The sequence below is a fragment of the Prionailurus viverrinus genome, chromosome A3 (genome assembly GCF_022837055.1).
Source record: "Prionailurus viverrinus isolate Anna chromosome A3, UM_Priviv_1.0, whole genome shotgun sequence".
In the NCBI taxonomy this organism is placed as follows: domain Eukaryota; kingdom Metazoa; phylum Chordata; class Mammalia; order Carnivora; family Felidae; genus Prionailurus; species Prionailurus viverrinus.
Genome location: NC_062563.1, coordinates 127,623,345 through 127,635,475, shown reverse-complemented (window position 1 = coordinate 127,635,475; position 12,131 = coordinate 127,623,345). Strand labels below are relative to the sequence as shown.

At 40.5% G+C, this 12,131-nt stretch overlaps 1 protein-coding gene across 3 annotated transcripts in view; it reads right to left on the bottom strand.

Annotated features, from left to right (window-relative positions):
- Window positions 1-12,131, bottom strand: part of SMC6 (structural maintenance of chromosomes 6) — a 77,305-nt gene that overhangs the window by 2,360 nt on the left and 62,814 nt on the right. Inside the window, exons 23-25 of one of the 3 annotated variants that reach the window (XM_047851350.1) lie at window positions 9,234-9,359; window positions 5,627-5,732; window positions 2,770-2,922 (exon numbers count right to left, since the gene is read on the bottom strand). In XM_047851350.1, coding sequence (XP_047707306.1) covers window positions 2,770-2,922; window positions 5,627-5,732; window positions 9,234-9,359 — 385 coding nt within the window. Of the gene's footprint in view, window positions 1-566; window positions 1,565-2,769; window positions 2,923-5,626; window positions 5,733-9,233; window positions 9,360-12,131 lie in introns of those variants that run through there. The other 2 variants (XM_047851351.1, XM_047851353.1) reach the window with 2 other exon arrangements.

Below are 12,131 nucleotides of genomic sequence, written 5' to 3'. Positions count from 1 at the left end.
GCTTTGGATTCTGTGTCTCCCTCTCTCTCTGCCCCTCCCCTGCTTGTGTTCTGTGTCTCTCACTCTTTTTAAAAATAAATAAACATTAAAAAATAATTTAAAAAAAAGAACACACTGTTTTGGAGGCAGACAGGTTACTAACATCCTGGTTGCATAGCTCAATGGCTTGTATTATATAAATTCTTCCCTCAGACATATCTGTAAAGCAACCTAACTTAAAGTTAACAAAAATAACGAGAGCTTGTTCAAGTAGAATGCTTTCCTTTCAAAACACTGCCCTGGGGAGGCCTATCATTTGATAACAAAGCCGCCAAACCACCAAAATGTCTGCATTTGCTTCCAATTGGTTTTCAGGACTTAGGTACATTTTTCTGAATAGTTCCAATGGGGCAAAATGCCATTTTGATTAAGAACCTCTAAGTTTCCAGGGGCGCCTGGGTGGCTCAGTTAGTTAAGCGTCTGACTTTGGCTCAGGTCATGATCTCACAGTTCATGGGTTCAAGCCCCACGTAGGGCTCTGTGCTGACAGCTCAGAGCCTGGAGCCTGCTTCGGATTCTGTGCCTCCATCTCTCTGTCTGCCCCTCCTCTGTTTGTGCTCTTTCTCTTTCTCTCTCTCAAGAATAAATAAACATTAAATGTTTTTTTTAAAAAAGAACCACTAAGTTTCTAAAAGAGAAAGAACAGAATTAAATTTGACAAATAAGAGATAAGGCTGCAAAATGGCATTTTGGACAAAATCACTGCATGGAAAGAACAATCATCTTCTGCGATTTGTGAATTAGCTCTGAAGCCAATTCTCAGAAGAATTTCTAAGCAATCACAGCAATGTTATCACGGGGAAAAAATGACACTGAAGGATTAAACAGGATTAAAATGCTCCATGAATGAGCATTCTCTAAATACTTATGGGCCAGGCATCAGACAGGTAGAAACATGATCAAGCCATAGTTGGTAACTTCCAAAAAAGGTATAATTTGGTAGACGATTCAGACATGAGAATAGGAAATGGCAACAGAATGAAAATGTACAAAAATCTATGTAATAGTAAATGTATACAGTACAAATTACATAATAATATATTCTATAATATAAAAAATAAAAATAACAGTGTGAATTGGTGTAGGGTGGTGGCAAAGGAGTTCTGAGAGGTTCCTAATTCTGCCTGGTGTTCACAAAGGTGACATAAAGGTGACATCCGAACCAAGCCTTGAAAGGTGAGTAGACAAAGGGGGGCACAACACGCAGAGGCACAGTGTTTAAAAATCGTAAGTAGTTAGGAAAGCCACAAAGTGGGTAGATACTCCATCAGGAAGGGTCTCACAGATACCCAAAGAACTAAACCTTTATCCCAGATAATTCACCACCACAGAGTTCCAAACAAGTGAGTGACCATGATCAGATTCATTTTAGAAATATAAACCTGGCAAAACAGTGAGGGAGGAACCAAGGAAGAAGCCAGATTAAAGTCTGGGCGTCTGTACAGGAGGCGGTTATGACAGGCAGGGGGTGAGGAGACAGGGAAAAGTAACAGGAAGGAGCAGAGACTCGAAAGGTCAGATGTGACTGTGACAGGCAAATGAAAAGGAAGGGAGGATCACAGATACATCAAAGGTCTCCTAGCAAGGTAACTGGGCGGGTAATGGCTATTGGCCACCAATCAAGGTAGGGGATTCAGGAAAAGGAAGAGGCTCTGAGTGGAAGACTTGCTGAGTGTGAGGCGTGGTCATGCCAGATGACATCGAAACTGTTGGGCATATGGGTCTGGAGTGCGAGAGAGGGGCCAGGATGAGACACTCAGATTTGCTGGTATCCAAATGTAAGTGGTAGTGTTGGTGGCAGTTAGAGTGTGTTTGTGTGTGGGGGGGGTGTTGGGGGGGGTGTAGCGTGAAGATGTACGCAGGGTATGGTATCCAGGAAAATCAACAACAGTATCAAAAACAGACAAAGAGGACCTCACACATTTCAGGAGAACAGCAGCTTGGAACACACCAGAACCAGGAAAGAGGAGAGCAGAAGCTGGCCAGAATGCACATTGTAAGAGATGCAGGATAGGTCTGTGTTGTCAACTCCTTCAAAGAATTAAAATAATACTAAAAGTTCATTTGTGATCTTTGCTAAACAAGTTTTGCTAGAGTACGGTAGTCTAAACCCAGATTATAGTGGGTTTAGAGGGAATGAGCCAGGAACCATACAGAGGCCGGTTAACAGCCGGTTTGGGAGGGCCTACTCCGTGCCTCCACCTTTGTAAGTGCATTTCCACGGAAGACCTCACTGGAGTCTCACCATAACCCTCTGAGGTAGGAAAGATGAGTAATATCATTTTATACATGAAGAAATTGAGACCCCCAAAAGGATAAATAGTTTGCCTCAAGTCCTTCGGGTAAGTTAAGTCTTAATCTTAGGTTTTTAATTTCGAAGTCAAATGTTCCTGCCCCTTGTGTTATATCTATTGCTCTTCGAAAAAGCGTAGCTGTGAAGAGAGGGAGAAAATCAGCAGTGGCTGCCGTTCGTCCAAACAAGGAATTGCTTGTAACTCTGTGTTAAAATGGAAGATGGAAATAAACTAGGGAAGACGCTGACGGCCTGGATGGGGTCTCTAGGGCAGCAGGGAGAACACTAAAACTCTTTGTTCCTTCCTACCACCTATCACGGACTGAAGTGTCAGGCAGGATCCCTTCTACTGTGGGTAAAACTAAACAAAACATTGCTTCCTTTCAAAATACACATTTCCAACAACAAAGATTACAGAATTCAAAATTTCACACTACCATATAGACATCAAATTCATCCAAGCATCTGAAAGGAGACTCAGCAATGGACCACAGAGAAAGAATGAAGCAAACTGTGGAAAAAGAACGTTCTCCTCCGGATAAGGCTCTCATGTCATTGAAAGCAGCCCTGTTTCCCTCTCCAGGCTGAACCTGCCAAGAATTAACAAAGAAACAAAGTACAGCAAAAGTCAGACTAAAGTCTTTACAAAAAACATTGGCTAGAATTAGAAAGAATGAGTTTATAGTAAAAAAAGAAAAAGAAAAAAAGAATAAAATCATTTAGTGATGTGACATCTACTTAACAATATTAATTCTGATCCATGACTGTGGGATACTTTCCCACTTATTAGTGTCTTCTTCAATTTCCTTCATCAATGTCTTGTAGTTTTCAGCGTATAGATCTTTCACTTCCTTAAATTTACTCCTAAATATTTTATTGTTATCGGTCTTGTGAATGAGATTGTTTTCTTTATTTCTTTTTTCCAACATTTCTAAGTGCCAAGATAATCTTACATTACTTGAATTACAGTGACATCTAGTGGTTAAGCCGCTTTAAAAGTAATTACTGAATGTCAGAAAGGCAACAGGACCAACTTCGAGGCTCACACTGGCCAAAGAAGAAAAGCAGCAATGATTGAAACATAAAATCTCTTCCAAAAGAGATTCAAATGGGGATGATAAAAAAGCAATTAATAAAATTAAAAACAAACTCTTTTACACAGTATGCTGGGAAGACAGTATAAAATAACATTAGAGGGGTGCCTGGGTGGCTCAGTTGGTTAAACAGCCGACTTCATCTCAGGTCATGATCTCACTGTTTGTGGGTTCGAGCCCTGCGTCCGGCTCTCTGCTGCAGCTCAGAGCCTGGAGCCTGCTTCAGATTCTATGTCTCCTTCTCTCTCTGACCCTCCCTGGCTCACACTGTCTCAATCTCTCTCAAAAATAAACATTAAAAAAAAAGTTAGAAGGAATTCTATTTTCATTTGGATAGAATTCCAGAATACATATATACCATACCCACAAGGTAAAAAAGCAGAGCACCATCAGGTTTTCTATCATAAAGTTTTATCATGTGCTTTAGCAGACCTGTAGCTTCACATACTTTCTCTTCCACTCTTTGAAAAATCACCTCTCAAGTAGCATTCATATCAAAGGGTTATAAAAACATTCTGAAGTTACACACACTGACATTTTACATTTATTATCCATAAGTCTGAATCTGTAAAAATCCAAATGAAAAAGCAACTAAGTAGTAAAAAACCAAACCCACCCAACCAAACAAAATGCCCCACATAAAAGCAAGAACTAAGTAACTAGATACTGTCTTTTGCTCCCAAACTGCATTTTACATCAATCTAACAAATGAAGCCCTAGATTAATTGTGGAGATCTAAATTTTACCCCTGATCCATTACTAATTAGGTTTTAGTTTCCTTATTTATAAAATGAAGACTAGAGAATTTAAGGATTCTTAAAACAGTAATATTCTTTTGAATAACAGGGATGATGATGCAGAAGGAATAGCTTCAGTTGTCCTGCACAATTAGCTCTGGGGATAAATTATCCAAACACCCCTAATATTTTCTCTTTTTCATTTTTATTAGAGTATAATTCATATACAGTAAGGAACATAAAGCTTAAGTTTTCTGCTCAATTACCTGGGTAATTACTCAGATCAAGACCTAGAACATTTCCACCATCTCAGCAGATCCCCTGTGCTCTCTCCCAGGCACTATGAAATCCAAAAGGTAACAACTATTCTGACTTTAATCATCACCATTCAATCAGGCGAATTTTATCAGTTTTAGAAGAGTTCTGAAGAGTGGAATTGCTTTCACAGACACTGTGAGACAGGTTTCCAAATTAGTTCTATCAAATTATACTCCCACCAGCCAGGCATGAGGGTTCCAAGCCCACAGTCTCACCAACACAATATATGATCGGCGTTGAGTTTTAGTCACACTGCTAGCAGCAGGACAGTCATTGTTTATGACATAAATTTGTATTTTTCTGATGAAAAACTATATTGGACACTTTTTCATGTACTTATTCACCATTTGGATACTTTATGAAGTTTCTATTTAAGCCTTTTGACCATTTTTAAATGCACAGTCATCCTTTCTCTTAATTATTCTTTAAAAATTTAGATAAGTCTTATATACATGTACTGTAAATTATTATTTATCCTAAGTATAAAATGAAGTATAATTTTTTTAAAAATGAAGTACAAATTTATGGCAACTAAGAGCAGTAAGCAATTACTTAAAAATTTTGCCCCAATTATCTGGTTGCTCTTGACTTGGCCACACAATTTTTAATGCAATATCCCATACTTCCTCTTTCAATGCATGCAACTATGAAGGATCCACAAACACAGACCCCACAAAGTTGAATACGGTGGCTTTGCTTATCTAATTGAGGCTAGATCTACAGACGCATTCAGAAATAAGTAAGTACAGACAATTACATGGGGTAGAACATTCTTCTGAGAAATCCTTTCTTGGATTCCTATAGTGGCTTCTAGAGAATATGGACTTTCTATAATATCCCACATAATTTAAAATGCTGTATGAGTTTTAAAAAGAAACCTGTGGAGTGGAAAGAGGGTAAACATTTGTCACTGAAAATAAATTTCCTAATTATCTTCATAGTTGTTTTCAGGGGGGATGTAGCTAACGCTACAATGGCAGCATTAGCTAGTGATCAGTTTAATTTTCAAACCTCTGGCAAACACCAGCCTTAAAAGTAAGTTCTTTTGTTTTCCAAAGATAATAGATTAAAACTATTAATGTATTATCAAAAGAAATGCAGCAGCTAATTCTAACGATTAGCATACAAAGAGTTAAGATACTTACTGATATGCTAAGAGTTTCATTCTTATGGTCAAAATTCATTTTCCCGCAATAGGCCCGCTGAGATAATAAGTTGTCAAAGTATAATTTGCATCGTAAAGTCAAACATCTTGGAATAAAGAAATGGGGCACGTTAAGAAGAATATAAAGATATAAAAACTGTATATTCAGCATGATCTTTAAACTAGCACGTAAGACCAGAGAGGGATATGCCGAAATGTTAACACTGGTTGCCCATTTAATAGGTAGGATTCTAAGATTTCCCCCCCCATCTTTATGTTTTATTTGTGTCTCCACATTTTTACCACCTCATTTCCTTTTACAATAAACAAACATCATAAAATGAATAAAGAGGTTATCCCACATTTAATATAGGTCAGCGAGTCCATATGAATATATCAATCATTTAAGCAATTTACATGAGACATCACCCTAATACAGAAGACATGAATCTTGCCCTCAAGAGATTAAACTCTAGTAGTGTTAAGATAATAAATAAATGGCCTATCCATGTACTTATCTCCTCTTAACTTTATGGTGACAAAAAAGGGCTCAATCATTCTGTACCTATAATACTTTACCCACAGCCTGGCACAATGCAGACTCCATTAGATCACATGACATTCCACTGTAAGGAAAACTTTTCCCTTCTTTCTCAATTATTTATTTACTTATTCACTTTTCCATTCATCGGGATGGAGTCACAGATTCTTATTTTATTCTCTGGATTACCATATTCTTGCCCTCAAACAGGCAGGCCCAGGTTTCGCCAGTGGGAGCCTCTTCAGGCTGCTTCCTACAATCTTTTATCATGACTCTGTTTCTTCCAAGCACCTCCTTACTTTCTGGCGTAGCAAGAGGCTCACGTTTACCTTCCCTGCCCAGCTCTGGAATCAGCCATTTCTCCAAGGAGGGAATGGTATTTAGAAAATAAGATCTAGATGAAAGGAAACTTGGAATTTTTCTTAACAACTCTGTTCCTTAATGAGTCTAAGGCTTGCTTCTTCAGAGTAACTATCAGTTTATTATTATCTCTCCTAATTCCCTTCCTAAATTACATTCAATCTCCATCCCAGAAAATACTGATAGCTTGAGTTTTCTTTTGTGACACAGCAATGACTGCTAGCTGGTTTTCAGAATTTTGTGTTGACATTTCTTTCTTTCACTACTGATATTCATCGTCTAAGAGAGATCGTCCTCATAAAATGGCAAGGTTCTTGCCATTTGGTGCCATTTTGGTGGTGAGGAAACATATCAAGGTAATAGACTGTAAGATGAAAACTTTTACAGAAAATATTTTATTTTATTTTTTAAATGTTTATTTATTTTTGAGAGGAGAGACAGAACGTGAGTGGGGGAGGAGCAGAGAGAGCGGGAGACACAGAAGCCGAAGCAGGCTCCAGGCTCTGAGCTACTGGCACAGAGCCTGACACGGGGCTTGAACTCACGAACTGCGAGATCACGACCTGAGCCAAAGTCGGACACTCAACCGATTGAGCCACCCAGGCGCCCCCCAGAAAATATTTTAAATACAATACAAAAACAAATCCTACTGCTACTGGAAAAGAGGCAGAAGTAGGCACTGGATTTACTTAGCCTGAAACAACCAAAACATTGTACAAAATAAATGAAATAAGTTTTCAGACTGGACATGAGATAGTGCAGGCAATTCCAGTCAAAATGATCTCTAAAATATGGGAAACAAATGAATTGGGCCTTATAGATGTCCCAAGTCACTACTTACAGAAAGAGTGAAGGGGGGTGGAAACCCAGGCGGAGCCCAGAGCTTTCCCTGTTTGAGAAGATGGAGCTGGGAGTCTGGGGAGGCCAAGGCACTCGCGTTCTTAAAGCCTAGAGAGTGCAGCACAGGGAGAACTCCAGAGGCTAGACACAGGGTGGACAGAGGGCGCACTAGTCTCAAGCTGACAACTCTCTCTGCATATGTGAGGTTGGAGCAAGAAACATCCCAAAGCAGCAGAAGTGATCCCCACAGACTGCCCAGAGCCAGAACAGTTCACGTTCCCACAGGCAGAAGCTTCCTACCTCACAAGGTACACTGCAGTGGAGGTCTCCGAAGGGCGCTGCCTCACAGGCAGGAAAGAGCTGGCCCTCAACTAAAGGCTGCTCTGGTCCCACTTAATGGAACTTACAAGCAGCCTCACAAAGATAAAAATAAATCCTACATAATTGAAGTCCTAATAACATGCTTACAAAACTGAAGCACACATCTCAGGGGCACCTGGGTGGCTCAGTCGGTTAAGCATCCGACTTCGGCTCAGGTCACGATCTCTCGGTTTGTGAGTTCAAGCCCCGCGTCGGGCTCTGTGCTGACAGCTCAGAGTCTGCAGCCTGCTTCGGATTCTGTGTCTCCCTCTCTCTCTGCCCCTCCTCCACTCACGCTCTGACTCTCTCTCTCTCTCTTTCTCTCTCTCAAAAATAAACATTAAAAAAAATATTTAAAAAAAAATCTGAAGCACACATTTCAAAAACTAACCTATAGTTTAGTTAAGGAACACGGGCCAAACGTGCAAAGCCTATTTCTCTTTATGGAATTATCTGAGTTTCCTCATATGCACTAGAACTAGATGTATTTCTTTAATTCTATAGTCTCATGGGGCTGGCTGGGTGGCTCTGCCAGTTGAGCATCTGACTCTTGATTTCGGCCCCGGGTCATGATCTTGTGACTCATGAAATCGGGCCCTGCGTCGGGCTCTGTGATGACAGTGCAGACCCTGCTTGGGATTCTCTCTCTCCCTCTCTCTGCTGCTCTTTCTCTCTTTCTCCCAAAATAAAGAAACAAACTTAAAAAACAAAAAAAGCACTCTGTTAATTCTATAGTCTCAGGATTATGGAGTTTGGGTATACAGACTGGTAAAAAGCAGGTCACTGAGGGAATACCACTGGGGAAAACAGAGGTTAAGTGGAAAAAGACTAGGACTGCCTTGGATACCAGTAGGTCAAGAGCCATCCCTTCCTACAACCTATCCTCTGATTTATTTCTGTTGTTTTGAATTTTTTTGGTGTGTGTGGGGGGGGTCAATCTATCCCTGAAAGTATGAATATTTCTAGGTAGTACATACATTTTTCTGATCCTGTGTTCATTCTTTGAACCAATATATTAGCAACTTCCTATTATATTTCAGGCACAGTAGTAGGTCCTGGAGACACAGCAGTAAACAAAACAGATTCTACATCCATGGAGCCACATCATTCAATCAGATCATAAACTGAGATACTGCCTCAACAGGTCCCATCAAAACTTGTATCCCTTAAGAACATGCAGTGTCCAAAAGTAAAAGAGGCTGTTTCAAAGCCAGTGAGCTCCTATTCAAAGGACCTACATAAGCAGTGACTGAACAAGCCATCTCGAGTTATCTAGTAAAGGGATCTAATAGTGGAAAAATTGGATAAGCCCACTACGCAAATCCCTTCTAAGCCAGAATTCTGATTAAATCATAGGACTCTATGTATCAACCAATACAGGAAGCACTGCAGTTTCTTCTTTAACTGGATTGTATAAAGTTCTTTCAACTGAATTTTATTTATAAAGGACAATGTGAAAATCAAAGTACAAAATTATATATGTGGTAATATTTTTAAATGCACCTACCGTCTAAATTGTTGATATGTTTTGTATCTATGAGTCATTATTTCTTCCAGCAATTTAATAAATCTTTTTAAAGTCCTTACTTTATTATCCAGATCAAGATAGGTTTCTCTTGCTTCTTGGTACAGCCTATTTTATGAACAAAATATTAAGTCAATAAATGCCATTCAAAGAATCACAAAGAAAAGTAAAATCTCAGATGTATTTAATGGGAGGAAGGGAGAGTGCAGGGATGCCCAGGGGATCAGCGATTGCAGGTATCCTGTCTCCAGGCACAATACACCCCCAGAATGAGCATGTGCTGCCCTAAAGTGGAAGAGCTGTTAGCAGGGCTGGGCAGGAGAAAAGTCCAGGCCTTGCAGAAAGCAGAGGAAGTAAGTGAGGGAAGTACCCAGCTGGGGCCCAGAGTGGCAGATCTTAGAAAATGCCAGCAAATATACACCTTCTAAAAGTGAAGTGATCACACTGGAAGGCAAGAAATGTTTCCCTTAGTGACAGATGGCAGTGCAGGAACAGAGAACACAGGGTGAGTGTTAGCATCCGCCAAGCCCAGTCTGAATAAGACAAGGTCAAAGAGGCAGAGAAGGCATGGCCACTCAGCAGTGCTATCACAGAGCGCGCCCGCTCACTGCTACAGGAGTCTGAAAGGCCTGGCCAAGGCTCCACAGCTACCCACCCCATGTTCATTCAGATGCTCAGACCAGGAAAATCCAAGTAAAAAATGACTAACAAAAAAGGCACAAGCACAGAATCCACATGCAGATATTTATAGAAAAAAAGCTTGGGAAAGAGCAGAGGACACTCCCAACAAAGAAAGCACATTAGTACAACGTGGTTACAAAGCAGACAAAAGCTATAATCGAAAATCATGAATTAAAACAAAACAGAATATGAGGTAAGTGCTACCAGGAAGGGATGCCCCAAAGCAGAAATAAAAGAACTGCAATAGACAAATCACTCAGAGAACAGACAGGTAAATAAAAGAAGGTGATAAGCGGGTTAAGAGGAGGCGGTAAGCAGGAACCTGCAGAAGCCACGATGGGGCAGGGGACACGAAGACAAAGTGAGAAGATGCCGCACAGAGACAAGAGACAAGAGACAAATGCAGAAAACACTGACAGACACAGAGATCGGGAACGAGAAAAGCAAAAAACTGGGGAAAAAAGATAACATGGTCAGACAAAAGAACTAGAGAAGACAAAGGACATACAACACCTGTGCAACAAAGGCCTAAACAAAGACAACTAAACAAGAGAACAGAAACTATTTAAAAGTAAAATACAAAAAAAGAAATTTTAAGAAATAAGATAAGCCTACAGATTTAAAAAACCACAGCATACACCAAGAAAAGGATCACGGACTCTGACTCATCAGAAACAGATACTCAGGAGAAAAAGAATTTTCTATCAGGCTGAACTATCCTTCAAATTCAAAAGCTACAGACAAACAGTTCTGAACATGCAAAAACCAAACATTACTCCACATGGCCATTCTTAAGGAAGCAATTACAGGAGAAACAGAATTTCAAACGGCTACACAGCCCTTCAGAAAGAGGTAAAATACAATCTTCACACCAAAAAAAATCACAGAAAAATGAAAATACATAAAAAGTTCGCAGAAAAAGATATAAATAAATGGTCCTTAAGACATAAATAGATGTTCAGACTCAATATAAGTGAAATGGAAATTAAAATTACATTGAGCTATATTCTTAAGGAAATCTACCTGTCAGCAAAAAGAACCAAAGGTTGTCACACACTGTTTACGCTGAGGGGAAACCAGCCTCAGATACACCGCCGATGCCAATGGCCGATGGAAGTGCAAACACGCACAGTCCAGGGGGCGGGTGTGTGGGGGTGGAATCTTCCAACATGGAGTTAATCCTGTTAAAACACCCTGACTACACAATAAGACACATGTGTGCCACCATTTATAACAGCAGATTGGACTTCAACTACCCATCAGGAGATGATTAAATACCATGTAATTACAAAAAGCAATAAGAAAATGCCTATGTACTGATAAAAAAAAGTCTCCAAAACATACATTAAAGAAAGCAATTTGTAAAACAGTTTGTTTATTTAGTGTGCTACCTCTTCTATCTGGCAAGAATGAAAAATAACATACACCACTTTGCACTTCCGTAAACAATGAAAGCATATTTAATACATTAATTTATCAAGATAAAAAGAGACAAAAGTGCTGCAGATGATGAGACCAGAGAGGAAGTCAACACCTATCATGGCCTCTCCTTTACACTGTACTTAAAACATGCGAGGTAACACTCTCTCAGGTCCTCGCTTCCAAGATGAGCAAGAGGAGGACTTAATCATGGTCATGTCACACAGGGCCGCGGCTGCCTGCTACCTATCTGCTGCACCCTGGGACAAGGCCAGGAAGAAGTTGGTTACTCAGAACATGGCAGGCGCCACTGCCATCAGGGACATTTCCGAAGCCAGTGTCTTGGACGCCTGCATGCTTCGTGAGCGGTGTGTGAAACCGCATCCTGCGGGAGCTGGGCCATTCACAGCAAGGGAGCCTGGCGCCGTTCTCCTGAGGCCCCACAGGGCTGAGCACCTCCACCCCAATCTGGGCCCGCGGGTACTGCCCCACGACCTCCCGCACGGCCCACATGAGGAGCCAAGTACTTAAGGACTGAAGAGAAACTGTTTTCTGGAAAAAACTAAACTGGAGATTATACTTTAATTTTTTTTTTTTTCAACATTTTTATTTATTTTTGGGACAGAGAGAGACAGAGCATGAACGGGGGAGGGGCAGAGAGAGAGGGAGACACAGAATCGGAAACAGGCTCCAGGCTCCGAGCCATCAGCCCAGAGCCTGATGCGGGGCTCGAACTCACGGACCGCGAGATCGTGACCTGGCTGAAGTCGGACGCTTAAC